The sequence below is a fragment of the Macrobrachium nipponense genome, chromosome 11 (genome assembly GCF_015104395.2).
Source record: "Macrobrachium nipponense isolate FS-2020 chromosome 11, ASM1510439v2, whole genome shotgun sequence".
NCBI classification, from domain to species: Eukaryota; Metazoa; Arthropoda; class Malacostraca; order Decapoda; family Palaemonidae; genus Macrobrachium; species Macrobrachium nipponense.
In genome coordinates this window covers 38,419,103-38,435,516 of record NC_061087.1, presented here as the reverse complement: position 1 = coordinate 38,435,516, position 16,414 = coordinate 38,419,103, and the positions used below count along the sequence as shown (strand labels likewise).

The 16,414-nt window shown below is 43.0% G+C and overlaps 1 protein-coding gene across 1 annotated transcript in view; it reads right to left on the bottom strand.

Moving 5' to 3' along the window:
- LOC135205406 (sortilin-related receptor-like) overlaps positions 1–16,414 on the bottom strand; it is a 292,014-nt gene that overhangs the window by 36,377 nt on the left and 239,223 nt on the right. The window contains 1 exon segment of the mRNA XM_064235930.1: positions 545–647. Within this exon segment, the coding sequence (XP_064092000.1) occupies positions 545–647 (103 nt within the window).

Below are 16,414 nucleotides of genomic sequence, written 5' to 3'. Positions count from 1 at the left end.
CTGTATACTAATGACAAACCCCCTACAAAGGTAAAGAAGATGGTCTTGACCTTGGATATTAACAAGAGTATCAAGGTTTTCTCCATTTGTTGCCTATCTGGAACTTCCACTTTTCAACAGCCCATTAAACCCCACAGCATTTAGACAACAGAGACTTAGTGTAATTTATAACTAAAAGTTCCCAACTTCCCATCCTAAAGTTCTCCAGTAACTAAAGCAGAATACAGTACTATTTAAAAGTGATTCACTCAAACAACACAGAACAAATGAAACTTATGTGAAATTGTAAACTGATCATTTTATTTCTTTTACAGTGGAATAAAGTGTCTGGGCTTTTGCTTTGTGTGAATAAGTTATGTCAAAGTATTTGGTTGGTGCTGAAAAAAAATATATTTGACATAGTTTCAAAAACTCTACTTTTAGGAGCTGTTTTATATATGTACCATAGATATAGAACATTACAGAAAATATTTAAGGCACAAATAAAAAACAATAAAGGCGTAACAAGCAAAAAACTAAAGATGCAACAACCACATGTACATACCCAGACTTTACATGGACTTTCCATAAATGAAGATGGTACGGTCATGTTTGTAGCATTTCCAGATATATGAACTTGTCTTGGTGGAATTGGAGGAGACATAGATCTAAAAAGAGGAAAAAGGATATAAAGTTTCAGGATTAATAATTTTCAATCACAACCATCATCAGAATGTATCAAGAGCTAAATACAAACAGTTCTAAAGAAAACACTTTCTTGTTTTCTAAAGCTATGTCTTCCAATAAAAACGTGACAATCCTTGATGGCTTATTTCTATAGAGAAAATCCAACCTTGCTTTTACAAGTAATAGGAAGTTCCCACAGTTCATGCCCAAACCTTCCCATAATACTCTCAATTAATCCACCTCTTTCTGTTGTGCAAAAAGAGAAACTACGCACAATGAATATGAGGAAATAAGAGCAATAGCACTCCTTTAATAAATTTGTTTGTTCTTACAAACATTTTATAGAGCCAAATTTTTTATCACTACAACCCAATTAATAAGATCCTCAATTGCCATTAGGTGGGAAGACATGCATAATGTGTCACCTGTATCTGCTAATGAGGGTCAAAGTCCTCCATGAAGACATAAGGTGCCCTGGTGTAAATTAAAATCTCCAAGTAAAAATTAGAATGTGGGTAAATGCAATGGTCTGTACCCAGCAAAGAAATAAAATCCAGTTGACTAAGTACGTACTTTTGTAAAAAGCAGTTTTGTTTCACATGGTGCTAAATGTAGATATCAAGATGAAGAGGACAATAAAGGAGAATTCCTTCCAACCCTCCCACTTGGAATAACTTAGCCCACTGCAACTACTGTTCTGATGAAAATTTATCCTAATTATCAAGGGTTAAATTTCCAGTCTGATTGAATGTCAATGAAAGTGATTTAGCACTAGATAGATCTGGTCTGTTCCAGAGGCTATGAAATATTACCTCAGAATAACTGCCCAAACCAAGCGATTTAATATTCTTAGAAATTGGTTTAATTTTAATGCTTTTACAGATAGCTGTTGACTTACGCAAATCAAAGTTTCTGACAGTAACGGAAAAGATGAAAATAACACAAAAATAAAAAAATTGTGAAATTAAAAAACAACGCACAGATGGCAGCGCTTACGAGTAGCAGTCCCAGTGATGTGAGTAAAAATCTCTCTCTCTCATCAACAATTCAGCTGGCCAAAATAACCAGAAAGGATATCAGTATAAAGGAAGAAACTGAATAAGCACAATAGCATGTGACCTAGAAATACCACCTTCAACAATTCTCAAGGATCGAGAACGCATACATGAAACTGTTTAAAGATTTGCTTCAATGTAATTATGAAGCACAGGCAATAGCAAGGGCCAATCCGTGAAATGGAACAGTTATCAGTGGTGTGGACAAAACACCAAATGAAAAAAAAACACCATTAAGCCTTATTGTTATCCAGGAAAAGGCTAGTGCTGGATGGTTCAAAAGAAGATTCAGTTTGCATAATGTTCAGGTAATAATGCAGTGCAAAAGTTTGTCAAGTTTTGATGAATTCATACAAGAAAAAGATTAAAATATGACAACATTTCTCATGCAAAAACTATGAGTTATAAACATTCTCAGGATAAACTTGAAAAAAAAATTTAACAAATGCAAAAATGCAAACATCAAATGCATGTGCCTTACATGTGATACATAAACATCATAAAAACATTTTGTAACTTTACGATGAAATGGAAATTAGTCGAGATCAAAATAGAGATCAGTACTAGCAGTAAAGTACTTTCCAATACTTTAGTACAGCATTACAGTGACACCTCAATCTTACGTGATTCGAGTTGCGCGAATTCACAACAGTGCAAACTTTTCACTAGAACCTGATTAATTATTATACTAGAGTTTTTCACGCAAACACAAAATTTTCGAATTCTCAAGAAACCTTGCAAAAGTGTTTTGTTTAATTTGAGAGAGAGAAGAGAGAGAGAGAGAGAGAGAGAGAGCGAGAGAGAGAGAGAGAGAGAGAGAGAGAGAGAGAGAGAGAGAGAGAGAGAGAGAGAGAGAGAATTTTTATGGTACATGTATGTACTATGTCTATTAATATTTTCAAATATTAATAAGATTATGAATAATAATAATAATAATAATAATAATAATAATAATAATAATAATAATAATTATAATAATAATATTGTGTCCTGGGTGCTCTGTCTGGTGAGAGCTGAGTTTTCATTGGCTGAATAGAAGATTAAGTCCCTGAGTCAAGCTGTCTTCCAGAGGTGGATGCTCGCATTGATCTTCGCGTGAGGACACTGGAGACTAAAGTGTGGTATTGGGAAGGTTGTTGCCAGTATATAGGGGCACCTGATTGATCCGTTCGATCGGCTCTGGGGTGCTGGAGGGCAGCGCCCTATGCGCCACCGTCGGGAGGAGTGAAGTCTCTTGAGTGGTGTTAAGGCTGGGTCTCTCCTTCCCGATGTGAAGGGCCTCCAAGAGGTGGAGACGACGGTGGTCTGCCGCCTTATCGATAATTCCGATATTAGGAATAATGTCCTCTCGAGTTATCCTGGTATTGTGGGCGTTTTTAGCATGATTACGGATGGCGCCTTCCTGAGCGTGGCAGGATATCCTCTTCGAAAATTGCATAGTTGTCATACCAATGTAAGCGCCGGGGCATTCCTGGACAGGGCATTTGTATTGTAGACAACGTTAGTTTTCTTGAGAAGGTCTTCCACCACGGGGGCTGGATTGTTTTTCATGATCAGGCCATTGGTCTTCTTGCTTTTGTAGTAAATTATTAATTACACTTTTTTCGCAGGGTCCGTGGGGGAGACGTTCCTTTCTATGATGGTACGAAGGGCTCGCTTGTCCTCTTTGTATTTCTTGTGAAATACTCCCTTGTAAAAGAGAGTGACGTCTTCAAGGGCGGTGGGGCGAGGCTCCTGCTGATACCATTTATCGATGTTTCTGCGAATGGATTTTGTGATGTCCCGGTTGGAATACCCGTTGTTAATTAAAACTTGGGAAACACGCTCTAATTCAGTGTGTGTGTCCCACCATTGGCAATGTATTTATTTTCATTTTATGTTTTTTTTCTCTCCATGTTGCTGTTGTAACTCCAAGTTGTCGTAAAACGAGTACGTCGTTAAAATGACAAACCTGAGGTCTTAACAATAAGATAATTTCTAGCGCCTAGCTGGATCCGGTAAAAAAGTAGATGAAAGCAAGGAATCTTGTGGTATCTGGCAACGCATGCGTAGATCGGGTGAAGAGTGGTCAAACGCCAAACATCTACGGCAGTCTTTTCTTTACTGCCTTGGGACGAGAGTGGGTTTTTTCCTCTATTGGCCTTTTCCCGGTTTTTGCCCATTTCGTTCCGTTTGTGTGTTTGTGTGTGTTTTTGCCTAATATTATGGCTTCTTCTGCTCCTTCTCGATGTCAGCGTTGGTGCCCCGGAATTCCTGGATTTCCGTGTTCTCGTTTCTTGGCTTCGTCAGCGACGAACCCTCCCCTCACATCACTTGCAGTAGGTGCCGTTCCAATTTTTGTACAATTACAGGAATACCTAAATTAAAAAATGCATATGAAGACATCTTTGCCTCATCTTTTGATTTTAACTTTTAGAGAAGCTCAAAGCCAAAGCTGTTAAATACAGTCATACCCTTACATACGAAAGTCCCTACGTACGAAAAATCCAGGTTACGAATGCAAAGACAAAGATTTTTTTGCTTCTGTGTACGAAAATAATTCAGGTTGCGAAAGGGTGTATGTACTGTAAAGTCCGAGATTTGCCCGGGCAGCCGAGAACAATTTTAAAACTGGCGTGCCGCCAACTCAGTAGACTCGCCACCATCCTCCCTCTCTCCCATTGGTTCCTGATGCTAGTTACCACCGTAAGATCCTGCTCTCCTATTGGTCAGCATCTGTCCCATCATGCATCTACGTAAAAGAGTTCCTCGACCATTTCGTTTCGGCAACGTTATCGTACACACGTGGAATTTGTTCGTTCACATAGATTTCGTTCGTTAACGTAAATTCGTGTTAGTGATTTTGCTTTCTTTTGTACTGTAAGTTACTTTATTGTGTTGTGTGTGAACTTAATTACTTAAGTTATTAGCCATGGGTCCAATGAATGTTGCTGAAGTTCACGGAAAGAAGAGGATGGTTTCTATGGAGACGAAGATGGAGATAATTAACAAGTATGAAGCTGGCATGAGGTTGAGTGTGATCACTAAGGAATAAGGCCGAAATCCGTCGACGATAGGCACCATCCTTAAGCAGGAAGCCATCGTAAAGTTTAGTGTTAATGTTTTCTGCCATTTTTTAATGTTTTCTAAAGTTAAGTCTTCATGTTTTCTGCCATTTATCCAACTACTCTGTCGCCACTTTCGGACATCGCCTCACTCGAAAGGTGAAGTTCCACATTTTACTACATGCGTACAGGTACAGTCACGGTTAGGTTAGATATGGAATGGTCTAAATTGTTGCATTTCATTGTTTATTGGTCAATTTAGCTTTATCAAAAAATTTATCGTGGTGTTTTTGTAGGGCTTGGAACAAATAAGGCAATTTACATGAAAAACGTACCGTATATACTCGCATATTATGCGACTTTTGAAACCTAATTTTGAAGCTAATTTTTAAGGGGTCGCATCATACACGCGGTATAAAATTAGTGTACCATCTATGCTTTCCCAAATCGGCAGATCGCGATAGTTACTACCGGAGGAAAACAGTGGATCTTTTAAAAAGTTATGCTTTACTTGTACTTCACTATATCCAATAATATTGTATGCATTCTCATATTACTATTGTATTTTAAAATACAAAAGAGCGATCATGCGCCATTTGCATTATTTTGGTTTATACAACGTTTAACTGTTCTAGACTAACCATCTATAATTTCCAAATCAGTTGATTAAGGCACAACACCGAAGGATTTTTTACTTTTTGTTTTACTCAGTAAAAGAAACATATGTTACTTGAACTATTATTTTCATTTTAGGATACGCAGGTAAGAGAAAATTTATTAAAGTGAAAAAAATGCATAAAATGAATAAACTAAAATCCTCCAAAGTCGCTCTCCGTGTCCGTATCATCAAATACTGCTCTGAATTCTTTGCCATCAAGGCAGTCATCATATTAGTCATCTTCCAGATCTTTGATCATTTCATCTTCATCTCCTGCATCTTCGTATAGGACATCGTCAATTCATATGGAAGGTAGTCTTGTCACCGTGGCGAGCTATCTGGCGTGGCTTTTAAAGATCTGCCCTTATGCTAATTTTACAAAAACAACAACTGCCCGTGTGTGGCAGACCTTTGAATGTCCTTGAGACAAACCCCGAGGCTATAATTATAAGATTATAAGGGGTTTTCATTCCCAGGTACTTTAATCTCCTTCCTATTCGGCCCTGCTCTCTCTCTCTCTCCTAAATCTTACAGCTGTCCGAGCGAGAACTTTTTTTATGGGACAACATAGGCCCGCATTTCGCATTTTCCATACCTATTTATTTTGTATACGATTGCCCTTTCTCGGCTGTGAAGTTGATGCCTATCCATGGCTGTGAGATGACCAGGAATAACTTGTAAGTCGGTGTCAAAGTCACTCCACACTTCAGTCAGGCCAAAACTTTGCCATATCGCATTCAAGCAATATTCAGTCATTGTTTCCTATCTATTATTTTCTCAGAGAGAGAGAGAGAGAGAGAGAGAGAGAGAGAGAGAGAGAGAGACGAGAGAGAGAGGGAGAGAGAGATAGAGAGAGAGAGAGAGAGAGAGAGAGAGAGAGAGAGAGAGAGAGAGAGAGAGAGAGAGAGTGTCTGTCTATATACGATTGTTTGTTTTCTCACTCGTCAAACTTACTGTTATGCTTTATTTCATATTTCCTTGCTCACCAATTAATTCTATATCTACGATATTAAGAAATCAAGATATGTGAAGAAGGGAGGACTGCCTCCAGACTGTACAGTCAGTATGGATTTAAACGCACGTGGAACTGGTTGAAATATTTGCAACAGCACCAAAATGAGATGCCCTGTTGATAGAAAATCTGACTCCGTTTCTTGTTATTGAATAAAAAAACTTTATCAATCGTGAACCTACGTAATTTATTTAGAATTCTGCGCAACGGAAAAGATAATATTTGATATCTGTAATGGGAGAAATGGTTTTATCTCTGTTATTGTTATAAATTTGGCAGATATGCGATCATTTAAATCAACACGTGGGTGGACCAAAACAGCCCAGCCAGAGAGCTCCGCTCATTTTGTAAATACTTAATCGCATTTTTCTTACTAATCCCAAGAGTTGACCATAGAAAATCCCAAGATTAACCAAAGAGAGAGAGAGAGAGAGAGAGAGAGAGAGAGAGAGAGAGAGAGAGAGAGAGAGAGAGAGAGAGAGAGAGAGAGAGAGAGAGAGAGAGAGAGAGAGAATACACCAATAAAAATAAAAACTACGTACTGTATGCAAAGCACACGCATCATCGTTAGCTTCCCGTGTGTTACGTGTAAACGTTCATTCTAAGTAATTCACAGAGTAGTATAACTAACACCTGATTGGTTGGTTGGTAGCCATGGAGATCTGTTATCCAATGACTGCCCTCTACTTCTGTTCTATTTATAGACATATGCCGTGGATGACACTAAGATTGAATGTTACCATGTTCGTGATTTTCTGACTGCTGACGGCAAATATTACTCGATAATTTTCTTTATATAATTATTTCTTCGTGAAAACAATAATATAATATGATCATTTTAACTTTAATGTATACGGGTATGAAAAAAACCAGTGTGTCGTAGCGATGCGTCATCAATATAGTGGTATGAAAATACCACATAGTGTTGTAGCGATAAGTAATCACAAAGTACAAATCCTTTTCCCGGACCATCCTCAAAATTTTACGACTCTTCAACTGCAAGATCGATATAGTGAAATATATTATATAGTCATACTTATTGTTGAAATTCACAAGTTGAACTGCAAAACATTATTAGATTTTGATTGTTATGTACATATATTTTTTACGTTTTACAGAATGTTTTGAAAATAATAGCTATTAGTGAACATATGATATTAATTGTCCCACTATTTTATTATAGGTGATCTTAATTATCTCACATTCATGTAACAGTATTATATTAATATTTATTTAAATAAACTGTAATTAATAAAAAGCAATAATGAAAAACATAAAGGAAAAAAATGTTTTTGCTGAAGTATTGATGTTTGTTTGATTATGCATCTGACCTCACATTTCCGAGATTGAAAAATTCCAAAAACCGAAACATCGGAATGTGTGTACTGCACATTTTTTTAAACACGCACACAATGTCTACACATTTACGGATACCCGTTGGTGAAAGATTCAAATTACAGTATTTATTTCTGAGAGAGAGAGAGAGAGAGAGAGAAGAGAGAGAGAGAGAGAGAGAGAGAGAGAGAGAGAGAGAGAGAATGATTTAGGACTCCAAGGCGTGTTATTTTTACAATTATTTTATTATCTTGGTATTCTTTTTTAATTTTGAGATCTTCTATTAAATTCTCGAGATTAGTAAGAAAATTACCGTAACTTCACTAGCAGCAGCACACATCTGAACGACTCGGCCATTAGCACGCTAAACCACCAACCTTATGAACTGACCTCGGAAAAGGAACTCGCATGATACATGAGATACATGACAAAACCAGTTTATTGGTGAAAATTTTGGGGTCGCATGATATGCGAGATCGCACGTTACTCGAGTATATACGGTAGTTCTAGATATGAAAAAATCAGGTTACGAAGGCCGCTTTGGAATGGATTAATTTCATAACCTGGGGCACTACTGTATGTCAAGTCAATGTGACAGGTGGGGGGAGTGTTACCAATTAGCAGTCAATAATTTTACATAATTCTCTCTCTCTCTCTCTCTCTCTCTCTTTCTGTGTATGTGTGTAAATATGCCATTCTAAAACATTAGACACATAACTAAGATTTGTAATAGTAAAAAATAAAAAGTACTGTTGGTTCATGAAAAGAAAAGGAATTTCAGAACAAAGAGAAAGAGACAGGATAAAGAATTTCTTAAAACAGGTTGAGAAGACTTCTAAAAATAGATCAGTTGGAAAGGGGAAAGAAGAGAGATAGAGTATGTATGTAAACTTCACACACACTATATTTTTACCAACCATTTATTTCTTTTCTTTAAGGGTGATGTATTAAGCTAACTTTCAAATGAAATTAGAGTAACTTGGCATGACCTATCACTATAGGGCGACTCCTCTGATGAGCAGCTTACTGATTGTATGTCAGCAAGAGGGATCACCTCATAGGAAGTCTACTGTTTATGATGAACGTTTCCTGGGCAGCTCAAGGGCTTCTCCCAGGCCTACAGTGCTTTTACTTTGTCATGCAAAAGTTTACAATAGGAGATTTTAAAAATATCTGTTTTAAGTTTGTTGTTTAGGACATCTCCACCGTGTATCCTTTTGTCTTCTGGTCTACTTAGAAGACCTTGTTAGACCTCTTCGCAATGACGGATTCAAGAGGTCTACTATTCTAGTCCCAGAATTGTTCATTGGAGATGTAAAGTCCTATGTATGGAGTAGTATCTGAATTAGGATATAGTGGTTTGCCATTTTATCTTTGAGAAAGATTCATGTTAAGACACCTCTGCGCTCGCTTCAACAGGAAGCTGGAGGTTTAGGATTCTCTTCAGCATCCTTGGCACAATCTCCATGGTATGAATTCCCTCGGTTCTGCTGGATCCATCAGGTTCTGGACAGAGTAGTCTGCCAGATCTGTCTGGTCCTGGACAGAGTAGTTACCCCCAGGAATTTCAGGATGTCCTTGGTGGCGCATGTGTGTCCACAGGAAGAGTGGTTCCCATTACTTCTGTATCTTCTGTCAGCGGTTCCAAAAGAGATCCTCCATGGAGACACACTTACTAGTCTCATGTGGTAAGATCTCTGTTGCTTCACGGCTGAAAACTGTCAAATATCTAGAGCTAAAAGCTCATCTCGCAAACCAGCAAGGTACTTGAGCTCCATTCAAACCCTATGTCAATCGTCAGTTGGGGATCTGACTCTAATTAGAGTTTTCCTGTTGACCTTGCCTTCCTCGAAGAGAGCGCATGAGCTTCAAGACCCGAGTTATGATGATAAATCACCAGAGGAGAGAGGTCTGTAGCCCTCGGATTTGTCAAGAGATTTCATAGGCAAGACTCAAAATCCCTTGGTTCATGATGGCAGATGTCTCGTTTTCATTCTTCTCCAGAATGAATTGTTGGACATGATCTGTAGGAGTTTTTGCTTTGTCCTGTCAAAGTTCTGCCCTGCTATCTAAGGATTCTCCAACTGAGGCCTAGGTGTCGTACACTTTGTGTTAGCACCGGTCAGTCCAGAATGAACGTTTCCAAGATTTCCTTTCATTCTGACTGCATGAGATGATTAAACAGGCATGCTCCTAATCAGATAGTTCTGTCACACAGTCTGTGCAGGCTAGAGCATATGACATCAGAGGAACAAGTTCCTCTCTGACAAATAGAACTTCTGTTCATAGGGTTTTGAATGCTGGTTCCTGATTTCAGCAGACACGTTCATTCCCTTTTGCTGAAGGACATTGCCCACAGGTCCTTGGACACTTTTTTTCTTGAGTCTGGTGGTGGCTGCCCATCAAAATATGAAACTCAACCAGTTTCCACAGCGGGACAGTTTGTATCTTACCCAAGATGATTGTGTGGGAGAGAGAGTGAGGGAGATGGCTGGTCTCCTCCTTTCTCTTTTCTCCTTTCTTCTTCCTGCAGGCGGGGTGAAGAATATGACACGTCATACGCTAGAACTGGTCTGATAAAAGTGAGTGTGGAAGCCATACTGATTGCCGTTATTTGGTTTATTCCTATACAATAAACAAATCTGCTTCTCAGTAGCATTTGCTCCTCTCTCTAACAAGGGGCGAGAGAAGTGGTAACAAATCCCTGTGGCTTGTGTGGTTTGTTGCTTGAACAGACAAGAGTTCTTTTTACCTTTCATGAATGCAATGAATCTGGACATGTCTCATTGTGTTCAATCCCAGATGATTGAGTTGTTAGATACTCATTTATCTATTCTTTCACAGGTCCAGACCCCTTTCTTTAGAACTTGATCTTCTAAGGGTGGTTAGGTGGGCTGAATCCCTAACCGGTTCAGGGTACTTGTACCTCCCTCCAAGTATGAGTCTACCCTATTGTTAAGACCGAAGGTTTGTTCCGCATATGAACAAATGACAAATTTTTTAATTAATTTGTATTTTTCATAGCTATCAAACCTGAGGTCTTAACATTAACTGCCTACCTCTAGCGGCCCCTCTCATATCCTGGGTTGGAAGAAAGACTGGTGCATCACAAGGTTCCAAGCCTGGTCAGTGGCCATCATCTACCTCGTATACGCTTGAGTTGCCAGATGCCACAGATCCTTGCTTTACAATCTTTGATTGTTTTTAACCAGTTTCCAGCTGGTGCTAGAAGAATTATCATATTGTTCGGACCACAGGTTTGTTTGCTATGAAAATTACAATTCGATTTAAAAATCTGTCATCTTAATACTTACTTAGGGAGCATGATTAGGGTCAATTTAGTGTTCAAACTCTAAAAGTAGGCATTTATTAGCATTTTTAGAGACCATGCCAAACTTACGTGAAAATTCCCCTTGCACGAGGGGGTCTGGAACCTAACCTCGCATAAGTTCGGGTTATTACTGTACATCAATCAACTGAAATAAGGTTCAACAGATTTTATTTTGGGCACAGTTATCACTGGCTTACCATTGGAGCATGTGAAAAGTAGATGTAAAAGTTGGGCAAATTACAAAACATTGAGATGAATTGGATAATTAATTAGTTAAATGAAATATATTAATGTTGATATTCTTCTGTATACAGCAGCTCACCAGTCACCCATATAATGGCCAGAGGTATAACACTTCCGGGTATATCGGTGTGAAATAGAAAATACAGTTAGTCCCAGGTTATCGGCAGAGGTTCCGTTCTTGGCATGGTGAAAACTGCCATTTAACCGAAACTCGGCAATTTACGCCGCTTCTGAGGCCGAGTTTCAATTAATGGCATCTTGTGGTGTCAATAACTGTAACTAGCTCGTTATGCACCAATAACCAAAATTCGGCCTGTTATGGTGCCAATAACTGAAACTCGGACCCTTATGGCGCCATAAATCACCAATTTTATGGCACTGTGCAATAAAACTGGTTCGCCATTAACAGAGTCCCTGATAACAGGGGTTCTGTTCTGATAAGTGAAAATTGCCAATAACCAAAAATCTGTCATTTTTAGCATTCATCGGCACCGATAACCGGTTCATGGTGCCTCTGTTAGGAATGTATCAGCCCCAATACTCTACTATTGGCACCATTAACTGGAAATCACTGATTTTTGGCATTAAACAAGCGCCATCAAACTGGATTACAGATAACTGAGGCCACCAATAACCGGGGACTGACTGTAGTAGTACTGATTTGAGGGTTTTTGTCTCCAGGTCGAGTGCCAAACTGTTTTTCTTTAATTTGAATTGCTTTCAACTCTAAAAATTATGACAGCTTTTACTGTCCTACAGTTTGTATCTAATAATAAAGTTTTTACCTTATTTTACGGGTATTGTTTGTTTACAGGCAGTCCCGGTTATTGGCGAACACTGTATAATTCCTTGTTGATCTTTTCTCCACAATGAATAGGGGTATAATGTAAAAAATATATGTCCTATTCTGAACATTATTTGTGACATAACTACTACGGTAATTTTCTGCTACATATCACAAATTCTTGGTAATTTGTATTTTTCCTAGCGATACTTACCTCGAACCATTTCATAGGAGATTCGGATGTCGATCCGGGTCCGACCAGAAAATTCTGGTTATATGCCGCACCCAGGTCAGGCCTATGCCCCAGGGGTCGAAGACCAAGCCATCCTAATGACCTATAGTCAGTCCTTCTTACTCCACTCCGAGGTGTCTCCCCTAAGCTTCCGCGGGGCTGGAAGGGCGGGATTCTAATTCCATGGTTCGAGGTAAGTATCGCTAGGAAAAATACAAATTACCAAGAATTTGTGATTTGTTCCGATGCGAGATACTTACCTCGAACCATTTCATAGGAGACTTACCCCTTAGGAGGAGGGCGAAGGTTAGGGGAGGGAACGGCCCCCAAAGGTGATAGGTCAGAGGAGGGGCGACTGCTCCCCTTAGAACTCAACCCAGCCCGTTTATCGTGGGTGGTTGGTTAGGAGGGGTGCAAGGCAAGCCTGGTGCGGGTATAACCAAACCTTGACATGTAAAACTGTGGTTTGTACTGAGAACCCATACGCTCCTGCGTATCTTACCTGAGTATCCTGGATTCCTCGCTCCAACCAAGGCCCAGGGATAACAAGGATAAGGATTAGGGGGGATTTGAGGAAAAACCACACACGCTCACATACACTCAATACACACCGGCCCGTCCACTCCAAGAAGATTGGAGAGGGGACCTAGACCTGTTGCTGGCCTGCCACCACGGGGCCAATCTCAAAGGCGTCGAGCGACCTTCTCGTGCAGTCTTTTAGATAGTGGGCTGTGAATGTCGACTGCCTATTCCAGACTCCTGCCCTCAGGACCTGGTCCACTGCCATGTTCTTTGAGAATGAGAGGGACACCCCAATTCCCCTGATGGTCATGGCTTGGCTCCCTCTGGAGGGGAAAGGCCCCCCTTCTCGTAGGCTCTCCGGATGGTTTCTCTCAGCCAAAAGGAGATGGTGTTTTTCGAGGCTGCCTTCTTCACCCTTCCCGTGGTGACGAAGAGATTCTTTACCTCCGGCCTGAACCGGGCTGTTCTTTCCATGTACTTCCGAACTGCCCTCACCGGACAAAGGAGGAGATCCTTAGGCTGGTCCGATTTCGGGAGGGCAGGGATGGAAAACTCCACGAACCTGAGATCCGAGCTCGAGGGTTCTGATTCTTAGCCACGAAGGAGGGGACAAACCTGAATGAGAGTTCCTTCCATCCCCTCGTGTGGGTCACTACATACGAGAGGCCGTGGAGCTCCCCCACCCTCTTCGTGGAGGCCAGGGCTAGCAGAAACACTGTCTTGAGGGTCAGCTCCCTATCCAGGATGTCCTTGAGCGGCTCGAACGGGGGCTTCCTCAGGGAATCTAAAACTATTGCAACATCCCAGCGGGGAACCAAGCCAGCGCTGGGAGGACACTTCTGCTCAAAGCTCCTTATGAGCAAGGACAGAGGCTTCGAGTTCCCCAGATCCAGCCCTTTCAGGGAGAAGACCTGGCTCCTTTGACTGCTGGAATTGACAGGCCCTTGTCCAACCTCAGGTAGGTCAAGAATTCTGCGATGTCTGGGATCTTCGCTCGGAGAGGTTCCAGGTTACGCTTTCTACACCAGGCCCCAAAAACCTTCCACTTTGCCTGGTAGATGTTAGCGGAGGATTCCCTCAAGTAACTGGACATGTGAGAAGCCACCCTCCCAGAAAACCCTCTCCTATTTAACAGCCGCTCGATAGTCTCCAGCCGTGAAGGGAGAGGGCTGGAATGTTTCCTGTGGAACCTCTCGAAGTGGGGCTGTCTTAACAGGTCTGGCCTGGGGGGCAGCTCCCAAGGAGGATGAGAGGCCAACTCTAGAAGGTCCGGGAACCACTCCCTGTCCGGCCACCAAGGCGCCACCAACGTCAGGGCCGCCCCTTTCGCCTTTCTTAGATGGTTGAGGACCTGCCTGAGGACTCCAAAGGGAGGGAAAAGCGTACATGTCCAGGCCGTCCCACGGTGCTGGAACGCATCCTCCCAAAACGCGGCTGGGTCCGGCACCGGGGAGCAGTACACCGGCAGTTTGGTGTTTAGCCTCGTAGCAAACAGGTCCAGGGATGGGGAGCGCCCCACTTCCCTATTTAGTTCCCTCGCTACTTCGGGGTGTAGGGACCATTCGGATCCCACCACCTGACCCCATCTGCTGAGGCCGTCGGCGACTACGTTTTTCTTGCCGGGAATGAATCTTGCCGTCAAGGAGGTCCCAAGGGCTTCGGTTTGGCTCAAGATCTCCTCCGTCAATCCGCAGAGATCCCTTGATCTCAGGCCTCCTTGCTTCTTGACGTAGGCGACCACTGTGGCATTGTCGCACATCAGACACACCGAGTGTCCTCCCACTGCTTCCTTGAATGCTTCCAGGGCATGCTTTACTGCCAAGAGCTCCAGTTTGTTTATGTGGAAGGTGCTCTGCTCTTGCGACCATATCCCCCGCACTGAGAGGGAATTCAGGTTCGGTGGGCCCCCCAGCCTACCTTCGACGCGTCCGTAAACAGGAGCATCTCCGGGGGCACTGACCCGAGGGGCACACCCCGACGAGAGTTTGCAGGATTCAGCCACCAACCGAGGGCCATTCCTTGCTGCCAGTGAGATGGAAACCGGCTTTTGAGGTGTTTCCTCCTTCTGGGACCACCCTACTTTCAGGTCCCATTGTAGTGGCCTTAATCTCAGCCTTCCCTGGGGGACTAGTTTTTCCAGGGAGACCAGGTGGCCTAAAAGCCTTTGCCACTCCTTTGCCGGTCTCGGGGGGTGGCTTAGGAAGTTGCAGGCAATTTTTCGGAGGTTTGCCAGCCTGTCCCCCGAGGGGAAAGCTCGCCCCACTTCCGTATCCAATTCCATCCCCAGGTACACCATCCTGGTGGAGGGAGCTAGAAGGGACTTCTCCCAGTTCACCATGATTCCCAGGGTTTTGCAGAATGCCAGGAGGGCGTCTCTCTGTTCTATCAAGCGCTCCTTTGAGGAGGAAAGGAGTAGCCAGTCGTCTAGGTACCTGAGAAGGCGTATACCCCTCTTGTGGGCCCAAGACGACACCAGGGAGAACACCCTCGTGAACACTTGCGGGGCCGTTGCCAGTCCGAAGCAGAGTGACTTGAACTGGAAGGTCCGGTCCTCCCAACTTATGCGAAGGTATTTCCTGGAGGACGGGTGTACCGGGATCTGGAAGTAGGCGTCTTTGAGATCCAGGGACATCATGAAATCCCCTTGCCTCACGGAAGCCAGCACCGAGCGTGGTGTTTCCATCTTGAAGGGCGTCTTTAGGATGAATGAGTTGAGGACCGAAAGGTCTATGACCGGTCGCAACCCCCCTGACGACTTCTCCACCAGGAAAAGTCGACTGAAGAACCCGGGGGAGCGATCCACCACCTGCTGGAGGGCTCCCTTCTCCAGCAGTTGCCCGAACTTCTAGCCTTAGGGCCTCCCTGTGCACAGGGTTCCGGGGCTGAGAGGCCAGATTGGCCGGCTCCCCTGTCAAGGGAGGCTTCTGGTCTAGGAAGGGATTCGGTAACCGCGTCCCTGAGGACCTGGACTGTCCAGGGCTCGGCTCCGAGATCCTCCCAGTTCTGCCAACAGCTCGAGAGGCAACCCCCACCGGTGGCGAAAGACTCGGTAGAGGGCCTCGACTCCTACTTCCTCCTAGGGAAGCGGTTGTTACGACCCCTCCTGGAAGAAGTAGGGTGTCTGGGCCTGAAGGGTGCCTGGGAAGGAGGGAGGGTCCTGGGGGAGGGCTGAGTTCCCTGGTCTCTCCAGTTCCGCAGGGGTGATTCCGTGGGGGGAGCCGAGAGGGTCCTATTCTGAGGTTTCGGCCGCTCACTAGGTCTTTTCGGCACCGACTGACGTAGGGGAGGGGCCCTATAAACGATTGGGCCTTGGCTGGCCTTCCTCCCCCGTTCCACAGACTCCTCCACTAGCTTCTCCGGAAAGAGAGCAGCTCCTTCCACTGGGGCGTTTCGAAGGGTCCTTAGTTCCCTCTCAGGAATGCTCCTAGGGAGTTTGGCCAGCACAGAGTCCCTCCTCCTCAAGATCCAGTTCGCCCAGGACGAGACCAGTTGGGTCGTGAGGAAGCCCAAGGACTTACCCCCCGACAAAATT